The 17,212-nt window shown below is 37.5% G+C and overlaps 2 protein-coding genes across 2 annotated transcripts in view; both read left to right on the forward strand.

The window, feature by feature from the left end:
• Window positions 1-7,517: 7,517 nt before the first annotated feature.
• gsx2 (GS homeobox 2) lies at window positions 7,518-9,041 on the forward strand. The gene is made up of 2 exons (XM_073817050.1): window positions 7,518-7,995; window positions 8,214-9,041. Exons 1-2 carry the CDS (start codon window positions 7,608-7,610, stop codon window positions 8,552-8,554), a joined length of 729 nt encoding a protein of 242 aa, XP_073673151.1. The 5' UTR covers window positions 7,518-7,607; the 3' UTR covers window positions 8,555-9,041.
• Window positions 9,042-16,551: 7,510 nt separating this feature from the next.
• The window catches only part of pdgfra (platelet-derived growth factor receptor, alpha polypeptide), a 32,335-nt gene continuing 31,674 nt past the window's right edge, over window positions 16,552-17,212 (forward strand). The window contains exon 1 of the mRNA XM_073816435.1: window positions 16,552-16,699. The gene's annotated coding sequence lies outside the window, so the exon portion shown is untranslated. The remainder of the gene's footprint in view (window positions 16,700-17,212) is intronic.

Genomic DNA, 17,212 nt, shown 5'->3' on the forward strand with positions numbered 1-17,212 from the left:
ACCTTTATTTGGCGTTATTTTTATATTTGAGTGTAAGCGAGGATTTAAGTAACAGAAAAGTTATCTGAGACATAATATTATAGATGTACAAAGTACAAACAGATTTTAGGTTAATAAGGTTCTTTTTTTATATATGTAAAATATTATATTCAGGATATTACCATTCTGGCTGATTCTGATAAGCCAATATTTATATTTTATATTTTTTTAAGACTTACCTTAAAATTCTGTGCAATTTTGTCTGGGAAAAAAAAAACCCTGAAAAACCCAAATAATAAAATCAATCATTTTACAGATAGTTTGCATTTTACAGATGCGTCTTCACATGACAGAATAATAAATAAATAGTTTAAGATTTGGAGTTAATGCCTCTTTTTAAGATCTGTGTTAACCTGTGTTGGTATTTTATTAAAATGATACATGCATCTTTTATGACGTTTAAACAGTAAACATATTATTGTGATAATCATTTAATAATTTATTTTTCATATAGTTAGAGAAAAAAAATCTGAAAAAATCCAAATAATAAAATCAATCATTTTTAATGCTGCACACGAATTTTGGCATCACAAAATTATAATGTACATTATGAAAAATGTATTATTTATATGGAGATTTGCTCAAGCTTATATTTAGCAGGGTTATTAAATATTAAAATCACTTAAGTATTTGTTTTTCATGTACATTCCAAGAATGTCAGTGAGGTATGTTTTCCAAAGTGCATGCAAAGAGGATTGAGAAGGGTTTAGTGGTACTTGCAATACATAGAGGGCACTATGCTATAACGCTACCAAAAATAACCACAAACAAGCAAGTAAGTAATGACAGTCTGAGACTGACTAAATGAAATGATGCCCCTAACATTGACCAAATGGGCTCTGGATGGCCTGATCCCAATTTATAACAATATCTTGACACTACTGACCTCCTCTCTCAAACTAATCTCTAACAATCATTCTCATAACTAACACAGTAAAAGAACACAGCAGATAATATCTCAAAGTGGCAGTATACACTCATTTATAACATGTGTGCCCTGTTCATCCAGAAAGAAAGTGATGGGGGTAAGAGAGGAAAGGGTTGATGGCAGTCATTAAAGTCAACTAGTGCTCCCTAGTATGAGGGCAATCTGGGGAAAGAGAGAGAGAGAAAGAGAGAGAGAGAAAGAGAGAGAGAGAGAGAGAGAGAGAGAGAGAGAGAGAGAGAGAGAGAGAGAGTGAGTGTGTGTGTGTGTGTGTGTGTGTGTGTGTGTGTGTGTGTGTGTGTGTGTGTGTGTGTGTGTGTGTGTATAACAATGACGTGCGGTAATGAGGCATGATAAACATTACTGTAATTGACAGAAAAACACCACACTTACACTCCAGTCATGATAGAGTCAATCAATAAAGTGTGCATCTGCTCACAAGAGAGTGAACAGAGAAACCCCTCATCAGAATAATGAAACACAAATGAGCATCAGTGTCTGCCGAATCTGTTCTATGATAACTTTCTAGTAGTTAATTCCTGAGAATATGAAGTAAAATTCAAATATAATTTCTGACAAAAGGAACCGTTCTTTCCAATTGATATGTGACACAGTTCAGCTTAAACTTTTGAAACCAAAAATAAAATTAAAACCAAATCTAAACTAATGATGCTTTGCATTTTACAGATACTTCTTCACATTACAAAATAATAAAAAGTATCATAATAATTTAAGAATTTGAGTTTTTTTAAGATCTGTGGTAACCTGAGTACATGAGCACATTATGTTACAGATGTCTAGTAACATATTAATGATTATTTATTAATTTATTTATTTTTCAGAACAAACCATACTTTTTTATTTATTTATTTATTTTTTGGGGTGCACATTACTAATAAAAACAAACCAAATTTGTGACCCTGGACCACAAAACCAGTCTTAAGTAGCACTGATATATTTGTAGCAATAGCCAAAAATACATTGGGTAAAAATAATCAATTTTTCTTTTATGCCAAAAATCATTAGGATATAAAGGATATAAGTAAAATCATGTAAATTTCCTACTGTAAATATATCAAAACTTCATTTTTGATTAGTAATATGCATTGCTGAAAACTTTTGGACAATTTTAAAGGCGATTTTCTCAATATTTAGATTTTTTGCACCCTCAGATTACAGATTTCTAAATAGTTGTATCTCAGACAAATATTGTCCTATCCTAACAAACCATGCATCAATGGAAAGCTTATTATTATTATCTATAAATCAAAGTTCAAAGTTATGATATTAAATGCAGATGCTAAATAAAGTTTATTTTTAGATTCACAATGATTTAAACAAAACGGGAATTAAATTGGAAAAACATGGAATGCATTTGATTATTATAATGTGGTCATATTTATCTCGGACCAGTAAACGTCTATTGTGGCTAATTTACAGCACCGGACCTCCCAAGTGCATATATATTTTAAAAGAGTGGTTTGGATATAACTCTGCAACTCTCTATGGCGCTTTGATTAAGACCTTTACATATTTACTACATTTTATTTCAGCACGTCAAGCGAAACGCAATCGGCTTAAGGGCTATTCGGTCCCGCGTCTCGCCTGTTGTGGTTTAGTCATGAATGTTTGCCTATTCGTTTGGAAAGAACTGTTGGCTATTAGGAAGAGTTGTGCGCTCTAATAAGGTGATGAGAGAGAGGATTGTTTTAATGATGTTAGTGGAGTTTCAGTTTGAGTTCAGCATCAACGAATCTGTCGGCATTTATCTTGTTTTCTGGCCTTTCCTAATTGCGCGCTGTTTCCGTGGCTTCTCATACAGCCTCAGCCATTCTTTATGTGTTTATGAACTCTTAATAAATATATGTTATCGTTTATTCGTGAAGGAAAACGTTGGAGATACGCAACAGTTGCAGTTTGCTGTGGAAATTCCTATGTGTGTGGCTCCGGCTCCTTTTCATAAAAATCGTATCCGTCATTAAGACATAAATTAGATTTTGACACACACAGGCAATTGAATTTAAGCCCCCCACTCAGCCCCCAAAACGATGAAATGAAGAGCAGGCCCTGCAGCTGCTATTCAGATGAAGGAGATAATTGGCAATGAAAAGTCACTGCGCCGCATTATGTTGTCTGCGGGATCATTGTTCATTTTCCCCTTGCTATTGAAGACTATATTGAAAACCCGAGTGTTTCTTTTCAGTTTTCAGTATTCACCGTGTGTTGCTTAGTTACTGGGAATGGGGGAATCACCCACTGTATCAGTCGGGATGGGCCGCAGGCTGGCCCCTTGCGCCACAATGCAACTTTTGTGAGGAGGCGTTGACACAAATTAATGACACTTATGCAATACTGCAGTTATGGACCGCTTATAGCGCAATATTGCACGGGAATGAACTGAAGGTGAGAGCTTTTGCCACCATAAGCTGACAACTGGGTTCATTTTCAACGCATCAAATTAGAGATACTCACGCATTCGATGCAAATATAATTAGTATAAAATAGTTGCTAACAATAACGATTTTTTTTTTTTTTTGTATGTAGGCTATGCATAGTTTCTCCCAGCACAGTGAAAAACCTTTAATATCCAAAGAACCTTTCCATTGCACAAAAGGTTCTTTGTAGCACAGAAAGGTTCTTTAGACTATATGGTTCTTCACACTCAACATGTTGTAAATATTTTTCTGCAAAGTCAGATGAAGTGAGCTAAATTGTCCTTTCTGGTCCAGAACTCATTCCAGACTCAAATGAGCATAAATAGTGCAATATAAAGTGTTGATTTTGAGTTAGATATATATAGTGTTGTGGTGTTTATTAACAGTAGATTAGTCCTTTTATATCTATTATATCTATTTTTATGTATCCAATGCTGTTTTGCATGACTCAGAACATAATATCACTTATGTCAATTACTAGGCTAACTTACGGAAGATGTCGCTGATTGAATTATTAATTTGCATTTACATTGTCATTTTAACAATTTTTTTTTATCCAAAGCGACTTACAAATAAGGACAATAGTAGCAATCAAAATCAACAAAACATCAATAATATGCACGTGCTATTTATTATAGTTATTAACTATTGTTGCGCAGTAACTCACATAAACGAACTGCACCCACCTCCGTTCCTTGAATTGAAATCTATTAGAAATGCATGCTTTTTGATTAGAATACAAAAGACATTTATTCAATTTTGATAGAGTAACCGTTTAAGTAATGATGTGGTGAAGAATTCTGGGCCAGCAAACGCTGTCAGTTTTTCTTGGTTTTGTTAACAACTTCTGTATTGTGTCAATGTCAAAAAACAAACTCTATTATGACTAGAGCAGTCAGTTTGGACCCACTTTGCACAACCGTCACAAAAAAATCCTTTCACCTCCACTTATGCAAAACAGTTTTGTAAGTATTAACTACAGGTGTTTATGAAAGTAGTGTAGTTTTAGTGCTTTGACAGAAAATTACATGCAGTGGGCCATTTTCCCCAGGTGTTTCCCTTATGTTGGCATAATCTTCGAAAATGTAAAATGGCCATGTGAGGATAATATTGAAAAGGCAAAAGACCATTTCTTCTTATTAAAAAAACTTTAATTCTGTTCCTTTACATGTTCTTGACTATATCACTTGGCTTGGTTTCAATACCAAACACCTTGCGCTATTTATAGCTTAACGAAGATCTAAGGAGAATGGAAGATAAGGTTTTCTTTAAACTTTAAACATGTTTTTGTAAACTTTAATGTAAACTTAGTTAATTTGAAGCAGAACCCAGGCTCCATATAGACCCTATAGCAACCACTATAAAGTGCAACTGAAAGGGGGATAGTTACAACATTTTATCTGCAATATTTGCGTTATTCAACCACAATCGCTTTTCTTTGAAATATGCACTTTGCTGCGCGTTTGTTACACTCTCCGTCTTAAACCAAGCTGACAAAGATGTATTCCTATCACCCGGAGCAGAATGAAAGGAATCAAAGGATTTTTTTTTCCTTAAATGGGCTAATTTTCCCCTTGAATTATGAAAGTAATGGCTAGGTAACACTCTGTGCACAGTACCCGACGGCTTAAGTCTTAAATCCTTCCACGTGGCCCGGCTAGTCGTGGCAATTAGAGCTCATTACAGACTCATAAAGGCTCTCATTTGTGGGATTACTTAATAGACAATGAAATTTTATCTTGAAGAATTATGGAGGGGAAAAAATAATATTGAAGACTGGACGGTATGATGGGCGCGCGCCGCGAATCATTCCGCATGGCTTGTCGTTCATCTCTGTCTCTCTTTCCCTCTTCTCTCGCGTCTCATACGCCGTGTTTCCTCCATTACAACAATTACAGCCAGAATGACAGATGTGTTTGTTTTTTCGCCTCCAAAATTCAGCCCACTTTAAAGTCATATTCTACCTCGTTTAAGAATGAGACTTAAGCAATTAAATGCCTATGAAAGCAAAGCACCCAATAGCATCTTCTCACTAGCACTAAATGCAGATATGAAATCGTCATTACTGCGCTTGAGCTTTGGCCTCAATCATCATTAGTAGACGTTCAGTTCTATTTTAACATCAATAAAAGCCATCCCAAATGAGAGCCCATTTTACCATGTTTTGCATGTTATTGAAAAGCTCAGGTGTCAGGCCTGTAATTGAGTGTGAGCTGAGGTAATTGCAGCCTACATGCACAAGCAACAGAGCTCTTATAGACTGACAGCATTACTTTCACTGTAACCTTCAGACAAGATTTGACGAGGTTAAGTCTTTCCCGACAGAGTAGGAGGTAGAATAATGCCAGACCTACCGTTTTGGTTAGACTTAACCTCGTCAAAGTTCGCTCGCTTGCGCCACTGGCCTCCTCGCGGAGTGTCTGGAGGAAAGAGGCGTTTGCGCGCAGATGAAAGTGGAAGCTCAACCCGCTGCTGACCCGCCGAGAGATCAAACTCGCTAATTATTGTCACAAGATGAGGGATTAACGCATTTCTGAAATAGCTGGCTGTTTATCCACTCCAAAACCTCCACAATAAACACTTTCTAATTGAATCCTAATCGCTATCAAATTGCAAGTGCCCAGACTCCACTGAGAATCATAAATCTTTAATTGCCTGCCCGAGATCTTTCCAAACTGAGGCAAACCAAGATTATACGTCCATTTGGAAAACATAGACAGTTTTATTCTATTTTTCTCAGATGCTTTTAGTCTTTGGATAAAAGTTTTATCACAAACAATACTTGACAAAAATTGGTTTATTAGAGTCATATTTATGGGTTCATTGGCCACTACAGGGAAATAACGAGAAGAATAACAACGTGCAGTAAACGGTAAAACCAATGTGTTCATAATTAAGATAATACATTAAAACAATATAATGTGCAATATCAAGCAGCAAAACCATGCTTGTACAGCTAAAAATAGCTGAATGCAATAAGAAGCCAGACCCATACAATTTACAAATGGCCGCACCCACTCTTACAGCAAGAAACTGTATATAATTTCTTAAATACAGTGAAATAGATGTTTATATAGCCTATTTGTTAAAATAAAAATGTAAAAAAAATAAAATAAGTTTGTGGATGTGACCTATTCAATTTAAGTTTAGGTCAAGATACCTTCATACAGTGTTCAAATACATAAGAGAACCATAGAAAGAAGAACGATTGAACTCTTCTTATATACATGTTTTTGGTCAACAATCTCTTTAGTTATATACTGAGGTCTAATTTTTCATCTAAAATGGAGATTATATTTTTAGAATTCACCATTGGTATAAACCTTATTCTTTAAAGCTGAAGTAAACCTATTGGTGATTCTTCTGGTACATTAGCCTCTATATGGAAATAACAAGAAGAATAACAACATGCAGTAAATGGTAAAACTGTTTGCACTACAAACCAGTGTGTTCATAATTAGGATTATACATTCAAATAATATGGTAAGATACACCAATTTGCAATATCAAACAGCAAAATGAGCTGTTTATACAGCTAAAAATAGCTGGAGGCAGAGATGGAAGACCCATAAAATTGACAAATGGCTTTTGTTAAACGGTCTAGAATTTATTAAATAAAGTTTAAGGTTAAGTCAAGTTATAGGGATAGCCAAATACAACATTTAAACACATGGATGAAAAACGATTGTTAACTTGGCCAACGATCTCTTGAGTTATATGCTGAGGTGTAATTTTTAATCTGACATGAAAGTTACTTTAATTTCAACACAAAAAAACAATGTAAACATAGGCCTGCCTTTCTTCAACATCATCTGAAAATCTAAATAATAATGCCTTATATTAGACCAGGATTATAAAGGGATAATTGTTGATATCTCAGTAGGCGCACTTGCCAAAGCTGTTGTGCCACTTTGCCTGTCGAGGAGCGTATACTCGCGAGCTAACAAGACTGTATGGGCAAAGATTTGATTGGAGGCTCTCATGGGCATCACGTGTCTCGGGACACCAGAGGTACTAAAGCCCCTAGGCCGTGAGCGCACGTGGGTGACGTTAGGGCCGGCCCTCTCCGGGGTCCCTTTTGTTGAACTATCAAACATAAGCCAGCTCCCGAGGGCTTTAGAACAGTGTTAAGACCACTGTGTGCTGGAGCAACGCCATCAGTGCGGTACCACTGACACCATCAGCATCATACGCAGACAGAAGCGATCATGTCGAGGTCTTTCTACGTAGACTCTTTGATTATCAAGGATCCCGCTCGCCCGGCTTTGAGCGAGCACACGGCACAGGACTTTCTCATCCCCATTGGCATGCACTCTCCCGGAGTGATGAGCGTCACTGCGCCCATTTGCCCGTCCCGGAAGACCGGCACCTTCTGTGTCTGTCCGCTGTGCGTCACCTCGCATATCCACTCTCCCCGCGGCGGAATCCCACTGCTGAAGGGACAGGGCTTCTCCGCCGGTGACGCGGCTTTCTGTCAGAGGGTAGCACACCAACAGAGCTCCGCGTTAGCGCACCCGGGACACGGACATGCGCCTGTCTGCACGCCCACAAGCTACAGCGTCACTGACCCTCGGAGGTATCATTGTCTGACTCTAGGTGAGTGAGTGCGCGCGCACGCTATGCACCTGTTACTTCTTCACGCTTGACTATTTGACAGGAAAACAATGTGTAGAATGCCTTTACGCATTTTATCTTGTTGCTTTATTTCACTTTTAATGAGGCGTCTTGATCATGTTTGGCACATTTACTAATGATTTTGCAAAGTTAGTTGACACTGGCGTGATTTTAAGAGTTTCTTGTTTTTTCTCCAATAGGTGCGTCTGACAACAGCCACATACAGAACGGCAAACGGATGCGCACTGCCTTCACCAGCACTCAGCTGCTTGAGTTGGAGCGCGAATTCTCCTCTAACATGTACCTATCCCGCTTACGCAGGATCGAAATCGCCACATATCTAAACCTGTCAGAGAAACAGGTGAAAATATGGTTCCAAAACCGCCGCGTTAAGCACAAGAAAGAAGGCAAAGGCACTCAACGGAGCGCGCACGCAGGATGCAAATGCTCTGGCAGCCACTCGCACTATCCGCGCTCAGAGGACGAAGAATCCCTGTCACCTGTGTCAGCAACAGAAGAGAAGGAGACTTCACCTATCTAGGAGCGTCGCGAACATTATAGACTTAAGTTTGTTTATTCCCTGCATGGCACGGATCTATTAAAAATACTGAATTTATTGGACACTGTCTTCCATATTTCCATAACCCGAAGGGTATGGAAGTTTAGCTACTACCAGTTCCTCTCTCTTTCCGCTTATTGTTTCACCCTGAAACTCAAGTCAGTTATTTGTCTTAAACTGTGAAATAATATTTCAGTGATGCAAGTAAATAACGTTTTGAAAGTGAAAACATTTTCGAAACGACCACGGATAATCTATGCTGTCATCCCTGTTCTTTGAAGAACATGTTGGATATATAGACAAGATAAAACACCCCCTGTGTGATATTGTACATATGCAGACTGTTGATCCGACCTGTCCTAGACTACTGAGAAACTGTGATTTTTTTCACCTGAATTTTATGTGCATATTAAAGAAAATGTGTATATTTGTATTTATTTAAATAAATAAAATGACTTCTGTTACTATACTTGTGAGTTCTGAAATGTATTCTTTGTCCTACTGGATCAAGGCACCTGTTGATATATTACCAAAATTAAAAACATAATACATAAAGCATCATTAGGATGGAGAAAGTTGGGCTGGGAAAAAAGACTCAAATGTGACCCTGGACCACAAAACCAGTCGTAAGTCGTACATTGTATGGGTCAAAATTATATATTTTTTTTCTTTTATGCCAAAAATCATTAGGATATTATGTAAAGATCATATTCCAAGATATTTTGTAAATGTCCTACCCTAAATATATCAAAACTTCATTTTTGATTAGAAATATGCATTGCTAAAAACTTCATTTGGACAACTTTAAAGACGATTTTCTCAATATTTAGATCTTTTTGCACCCTCAGATCTCAGATTTCAAATAGTTGTATCTCGGCCAAATATTGTCCCATCCTACCAAGCCATACATCAATGGAAAACGTATTTATTCAGCTTTCAGTTAAAATAAACCATGCATGGTCACAAATGTAAAATACACTCCAGTTCAACCACATATTTATTTATATATATCTATCTATTGTGAACTTTTGTTTACATGACAGATAGTTTTAAATGCGCCAATCGCATTTGTTTTATTAAGAAAACATTTAACAGCCTTCTGACCTCTTGAACAGCCTACATTTCAAAGAGAACACGATAACGCCTCCTAAAGTGTACCGCTATATGTGAATCTTATCTGTTAGCCAATAGTGTTTGTTCAATCCTTTCATTTCATTTGGTGTTTAAGTGTCATTTAAACATATACGAGATATATTTTCACTTATTTTCCAGTGTTCCGCTCATATATTTCCTACTAGTGCACAGGCCACAAAAGGCCTGAGAGAATTTGTATCTCACGAGCCAGGTGATAGTCAATTATACGTCGACCCTATTCTGTGTGTGCTTTTCAAGAGACGGTTGTCCCCCTGTTAAGTTAATCCGAAAGGAGTTTAATTGCAGTTTTTGTCCCACGTTGGTTGCTTATGTAGCAATTCCTTCAATACGAGCGAGGGGGAAAAAAGCTACGCAGAGCTGGCCAAAGGCTTTGACAGGTTAGATTGTCCTGCCAGGAACTCGCATTTAGCCGGCGGACCCCCGACGGCGGCGAGCTCAAGGCCTTTCACGAGACGTCTACAGGGTTCCTCCGCGCGCGAGAAAACGATTTAGTCACTGTTTCATTAGGCACTATTTGAACCTTTCAACTTGGGCCAAATTGAGGGGGCATGCTGAAAATTGAGGGATTACGTAGGAGGGGTGATAGGAAATTAGCGAACGCTTAATTTAACTCGTGTTCCGTCAGAGTTTGGGATACATTCCTAATTGAGAGGGGAAGCAGGTGAAATTTTGGTCCCACGCAGGTCCTTTCAGACGGGGAATAAATGGCCTCCTTTCACGTCTCGCTTCACGATCATATATTATCGAGGGAAGGCACCTAATGAATATATATTGAATTTCTTATTAATCGAATTAGACTTCACCCCTCGCAGGTGTGAGAGAGAAAGACCTCCCGACAAAAGACTTTTCAACCGTTTCACGACTGACTCCCGTTTTTCACACGTGACACGGTTGACCCCGGACACTTGTCACTTTATTAATATCAGAATTAACTTTTGAGTTTAAAACTTGAAAACTTTGAAATGGCTTTAACTGAGGCTCTTAAAAATAAACAAACTTAAGATAAATCTATAGGTCTTTTTGGTTATACATGGAAATATATTTTTAGCTATTTCTTCATTTAGGTAGGCAGTTACTTTGTTCTGTACTCTGTATTAAGCTATGTGTAACCCTGGACCACAAAACTAGATATAAAAATAAAAATAAATAAGCTTTCTGTTGATATATGGTTTGTTAGGATAGGACAATATTTGGCAGAGATACAACTATTTGAAAATCTAGAATCTGAGGGTGCAAAAAACATCTAAATATTGAGAAAATTGCTTTTAAAGTTGTCCAAATGAAGTCCTTAGCTCTGCATATTACTTATCAGAAATTAAGTTTAGATATATTTACAGTAGGAAATTTACCAAATATCTTCATGGAACATGATCTTTACTTAATAATGACAAAAATCGATCATTCTGACCCACAAAATATACTCTAGACTGGTTTTGTGGTCCAGGGTCACATTTAGGATGTGAGGCAGGGTAATGCAAGCTTTCTGTTGGTGTTATGGCATGTAATATGAGTTGGTGGTGCAGTTGAGTACCAGATATATTAGAGAATCCGATGCTTAAAACCAAATATTAAATGGAAACAAAGTACAGCTCAGCTTTTAAAAGATTACGCACTGTCGCAAAATGGGCAATTACGCATGACAAAGAGCAATTAATAGAAGCCCCTTTTAAGCGCTTGCAGCTGCTTTCGCCTTGAGAGAAGCGGGGCACTCGGGCAATGAATGCCTCCAAAACCTGTTTTGTCTGCAGTCGCGGAAGCCGCTTTTTTAATAGTTTAAACTGCCAAGTGAAATGCCGAAAAACGCCGTTAACGTGCACTCTTGAGCTCGAGGACATCGTTTGGGCATTCCGTCCAAACCCGATTGTTTCAAAGATGATGGAACTGGGAATTCTAGACACGTGTCCCATCAGTGCTGTCCATGGTGACTTAATTTAGTGGGAACTCGGTCATCACACAATATGTCCCGAGCCCTTTTGTCGGGCTCTCTAGAATGGGCCCTTTCTGAGACGTGTCAGCTCCTCTTTAAGGCGTCCCATTGTTGTGCTCCTGAGCGTGCCCACTATATTATCAAGTGTGCTTAGTGGCTTTGCTGGATTAGAATGTATGGCCGTTGTAAAAAGAGGTCAGCTTTGAATGAGATAATATATGATTATATTATATCCATCACACAATGTTAGAGGACTGAATATTATTCATTACTTTGGCCAGCTCATTCAGGTGGAAATAAGGGGAATCATGGTCTGGTACAAGTGGCCTTGTATAGGCTATAGGAGTAAAAATATTTTAAAGTCTCATAGATAGATAGATAGAGCTGTGTGAGACCAACCTGTGGAGTTGATGAGCCTGAGGAACAGGTGGCATTTCTATTTCTCAGTCCTGTTCAGTCAATTCCAGATAGTGTGAGTTCATAATGGCATATGTAATTATTTAGAGAATGAGCAAATAAAATGTCTGCTTCCTCTCTGCTGGCTGGTGTTTTTTGTTGGTTATATTGAGGTTTGGAAAGCAGACCTGAGGCCTGTGAGTAATTTCAATGAATCCAGAAATGTCAGTGCTTGTCATTGTAATCAGTTGTAAATGTTGTATTTTGAGGAGCATTTAAGGAATTATTTCTGCAAGGACTAACAGGAGGAGCCAAACCACATGAACAGCAGGCCTCGGCTTCTGGAACTGGAAAAAAATGTTTATTTTTATCAAATACATTTCCCTTTGAGGTAATAACTGGGCTTAACACTAAAGCTGAATGAGCAAGATTTCAAAACTGCATATTAATTCAAAATAAGGGCAAATCACATGTGAAAAAATCAACACTGAAAATTCCTTTATGGAAATAGCATATACACTACCAGTCAAAAGGTTTTGAATAGTAAGATTTTTAATGTTATTAAATGTCTGAAAGTCTTGTCTGCTCACCAAGCCTGCATTTATTTGATCCAAAGTACAGCAAAACAGTAAAATTAGTAAAACTATTTAAAACAACTGTTTTTTACTGGAATATATTTTAAAATGTAATTTATTCCTGTGATCAAAACTACATTTTCAGCATCATTACTCCCAGTCTTTAGTGTTACAAAATTCTTCAGAAATTATTCTAATATGCTGATTTGCTGTTCAAGACACATTTTTTATTATTATTTTTATCAATATTTAAAACAGCTAAGTACGATAAGAACAGTTTAGGACTCTTTTATGAATAGAAAGATCCAAAGATCAGCATTTATCTAAAATAAAAAGCTTTTGTAACGTTATACACTATACCATTCAAAAGCTTATATCAGTATATATATATATATATATATATATATATATATATATATATTATTTATTTATTTTTTGCGAAAGAAATTATAGAAATTAATACTTTATTTAGTAAGCTTTAAATTGATTAAAAGTGATGATAAAGACATTTATAATGTTACAAAAGATTTCTGTTTCAGATAAATGCTGTTCTTCTGACTTCATATTCATCAAAGAAACCTGAAAAAAATCTACTTAGCTGTTTTCAACATAATAATAATAAATGTTTTTTAACAGTAAATCAGAATATTACAATTCTTTCTGAAGGATCACGTGACTAGAGTAAGATGCTGAAAATTCAGCTTTGAAATCAGGAATAAATTACATTTTAAAATATATTCAAATTGAAAACAGTTATTTTAAATAGTAAAAATATTTCACAATTTTTCTGTCTTTGCTGTACTTTCTATCAAATAAATGCAGGCTTGGTGAGCAGAAGAGACTAATTAAAAAAAAAATCTTCCTCTTCAAAAACTTTTGACTGGTAGTGTATGCCAAATTATCTTATGCTTTCTATGTTTCATTGTCTAATTCTATGATAGCAGCAAAGAAATGCTAAAATTTCAACTTTCTTGATCGAAAGGTTGCAGTTATCAACATTTTCTGTTATAGCGCAACCTATAGGTGAAACTTGGTGCGTGTCCTCAGAATAGCCTCTTGCCTAAGTTTCCTGCAAATTGGCCTTTGTCTCTCTGCAGCTCATGGCTTTCCTTTGAAACTAAACAGTGTTGAGAATCTGGAACTCTAGCCCACACTTTCAGAAAGTAAAAAAGAAAAACATATGGCCATTAAAATCTGGACAAAAACAAGAGGGTTACTTTTATTGACCCATAATGACAGAAAATAACAGGGCTATTTTCAGCACCCAATAATTTAGCCATACAGATTTGAACAAAAGGTAAAATTATTGTTTCACTCTTGCCTTGACATTTCAGATCTCCAGGCAACCAAACCCCACCGAAAAGCGTGTTCTAAATGTTTACTTTAACATTTTACACCCTCCTGTGCCAAACGCCTTATATGCTGACTCAGTGTTTGCGGTCAAGGTTAACCATCATTCATTATAAAGCTTTTCTCCGCGCAGAGCAGAAGCGCTTCTGCCCAGCCCCACGCCCACAAATATATAGCCTAGCAGATATAGAAACAACTGTGAGCTTCAGCACGCTGGACAGCGCGTCTGTGAAAACACCGAGTCAGAGCCAGTGACAACTGACCAACAGTCTTGACTCCATATCAGCACAGATAACAGAGAAACCTTTTTCTTTTGGAGTTGGAATGCTTCTTTTTTCTTAGGCTGAGAATTAATAGAAGTGGGAATAGAATTCACAGCTGGTTAATTTGTTAAATCAGTTAAAAACGTTGTAACAGTAAAAGCAGAATGTGCTAAAAAGCACTAGTAGTCTATGTTTTTTTGTTTGTTTGTTTGTTTGTTTTTACGTTCGTAGGCAACGTATTCTTGTCAAAATGTCAAACCTCAAATCGTTGCTGTTATTGTGCCCTTTCTTTATTAGTCGTTATAGTGCTAATAAAGTTAAATCCATTTGTTTTGATGTGGTTTGTACTTCGATTCCATTTTTATTACTCCCAGGGGGGCTTTAATTCGCTGTCTCCGATTCTCTCTTTACTTATTAGGTTTGAACTGTAATGACAGGAGAGAGATGGATGCTGGCTATCCCTCCAATGGACATATACGCCACCATGTGGTTAGGTTATATCTCTCTGAAGTCGTACTACACTTAAAACTCACGCCGCGTTTCTTCATTCAGACATTAAAGATAAAACTTAGTTGTAACATCAGCCAGATTCTCTCTGGATGTGCATGTTCCTGTGAAAACGATGTATTCATCGTGGCGTCAGACATACTGTGAAGAGATAGACTAAAGTGCTGGTGTCCCGTAGCTTAGACAGATTCTCCCTCCCGTTTGCGCATTCGTCCCATACTGGACATTCTTTTGAACTGACCTGAAAGTCAAATTATATGCGCTATATGCGGAATATTTTAAGTTTATCTTAAAGTTTTGCTTTTATTATACAGAGCAAACGAGTTATGCTGTTTTCTAACAGGTCTGCTTCTTAAACTGAAATAGCCTTTCATGCAGAAATCTTAAGCAAACAATAGCAAAACTACGGTCGAATTAGACCCGCGTAATTGCGCGTATTGGTTGCCAATCTTTTGCTCACTTCAATGCATTTAAACGATTCCAAACTAAAGCACCGATCAAGGTATCCCGCGCTGTTTCTGAAGGCTTCAGTTTTAGTCTCAGAGATTAGAGTCTTTTGTTTCCAGAACAAGGGACTCTGTTCTTTTGAGCGGCCGGGCGGCACGAACATGTGGAAATAATTGTGCTGAGCAACTGGAGATGTGTGTTTCGCTGCGAGGGTGAGCTGCTCTGGACCGGCTGCAGGAAGAACGGAGAGGGCTAGAGGGGGGCCAAGCTTGCCCTGGGGCTTCACTCACCACATACCGGGTCAGTCATCTGCACAGAGCTGCGAAATCACCGTGTGCAGGGACACGTAGGGTACTAATTCATAATGAGCCATTATCTGCAGTCTGGTATGTCTTAGAGAAAACCTGAAGGGCAGAACAGGAGAAGAGGTGGTGGCAGTGCTGTTGTTGCACACAAAAAAACTATATAACGTTCACATTTCACGAGTGGAAATGTCTTAGAAACTACTTAAACGTTTATAAACGTTTAAAAAGAAGGGTATAATAAATGCTATACAGGGAGAGAGAGACCGAATTTGTTTCTTATGTTAGAGCGCCCCCTTGCATGCGTCAGCATGTGCTTTAGATGGACCCCCAGTTTTGCAATTCCTCTACTGAATGAACTATAACTATAATAAACTTTGTTAATTGAGAATCCCAGCCATTAATCCCATTTTGTCTTTATATAAAAGTGTAATATTCGAGCTGAGTAAACTAAAAAAGCGCAAGGTCGTTGTGGAAATGACAGGAGAGCCACAAATGAAAGTCATTTAAAATGAAAATGCATAAAAGAAAGTGCAAATAGTTGCTGCAGCAGCAGCAGAAACAACCACAACTGAAAAGCGCAATCGAAAAAGCTGAACGTGAAGAATGGAGCGTGATGACAGGGTTAATCGAGTAACTGAATGTAATTGTGCATTCCCAATTCTTTGATTTCTTTCCTACCTAAGCCTCTATAAAAACACTTTTAATGGGTCACTTGACTTCATTGTCCCCACAAAAAGATCCCTTTATTCCAAAAGGGCCCCTCTTGGACTTACAAAAAACATATGGTCCTTTTCTTCCCTGCTCAACCTCTTTTCATGCACCTCCTTCAGAACTGCAGAGCGCGGAGAAATCTGACTCCTCTTCGGAGCGGCAGTGTGAAAACATGGACTCTTATTTTGAAAGGGCGCCTGGGGTAGAGGGAGAGGGGAGGGGCCGTTTCCTGAGAGTTATTTACTTTGAGCCAGATGATTAGTTCTCTGGGAAGGATGGACTGTAACATTGAATCAATTACAGGTTGCTGTTGCAGAGGCGCATTTGTGTGAGTGGCCGTGGAGCAGGACGGAGGAGCGCAGCACAAGGGAAAGGATTACTATTGCTTTACAACTGAGGACCCTTGGGCTGATTAGAGTATTTTACAAGAGTTTTACTATTCATTTTGGCTGTTCTTTTATCAAAGGGAACAACCAAAAGGGATTAAAAAGGTATTGTATGTTTAAATTAGTTTAATTAGCTTCTTTTGTGTTTTCTTTCATGGAAACGTTCAAAAACATTTAAACCTTCAAGCATAATTGCACTTACTCAGGATTAGACCAATTAAAGCTGTTCTTTTATTTCTTTTTTAACAATTGATTAAATTAATTAGTTTCCTCTGTATTTCTAAAAAAACAGTAAAAAGAAAAGAGTAAGAAAAACAGTTCAACACTGTATCAACTCGAGAAGTTGTTTTAGTCTTAAACGATACGGGGATTTTATTTTTTTATTTTTCATCAACGCTCACAATGGACACGTCAATCATTCGTTTTCATCTCAGAGAAAAGAAAACGGATTTTCAACACTTTTGAGCAATTTTGCATCGAGCAGGATTATATACTTTTTTCAGCCAAAAGGAATCACCAGTAAAGTCAAAGCCTGGTTGTGCTGGCTCTCAGTTGGAGCCGCTGGCGCGCAGCTGGGGGTGTCTCAGCCTGTGGAGAGGCGCAGTACTGGCATCTAAT

Source organism: Garra rufa, chromosome 13, assembly GCF_049309525.1.
Source record: "Garra rufa chromosome 13, GarRuf1.0, whole genome shotgun sequence".
Lineage (NCBI taxonomy): Eukaryota > Metazoa > Chordata > Actinopteri > Cypriniformes > Cyprinidae > Garra > Garra rufa.

Excerpts from the sequence above, each read along its gene's own strand:
- gsx2 (XM_073817050.1), top strand. The coding sequence starts at position 7,608 with ATGTCGAGGTCTTTCTACGTAGACTCTTTGATTATCAAGGATCCCGCT. Across the intron at positions 7,996-8,213 it reads GTATCATTGTCTGACTCTAG|GTGCGTCTGACAACAGCCAC; the intron begins GTGAGTGAGTGC and ends TTTCTCCAATAG.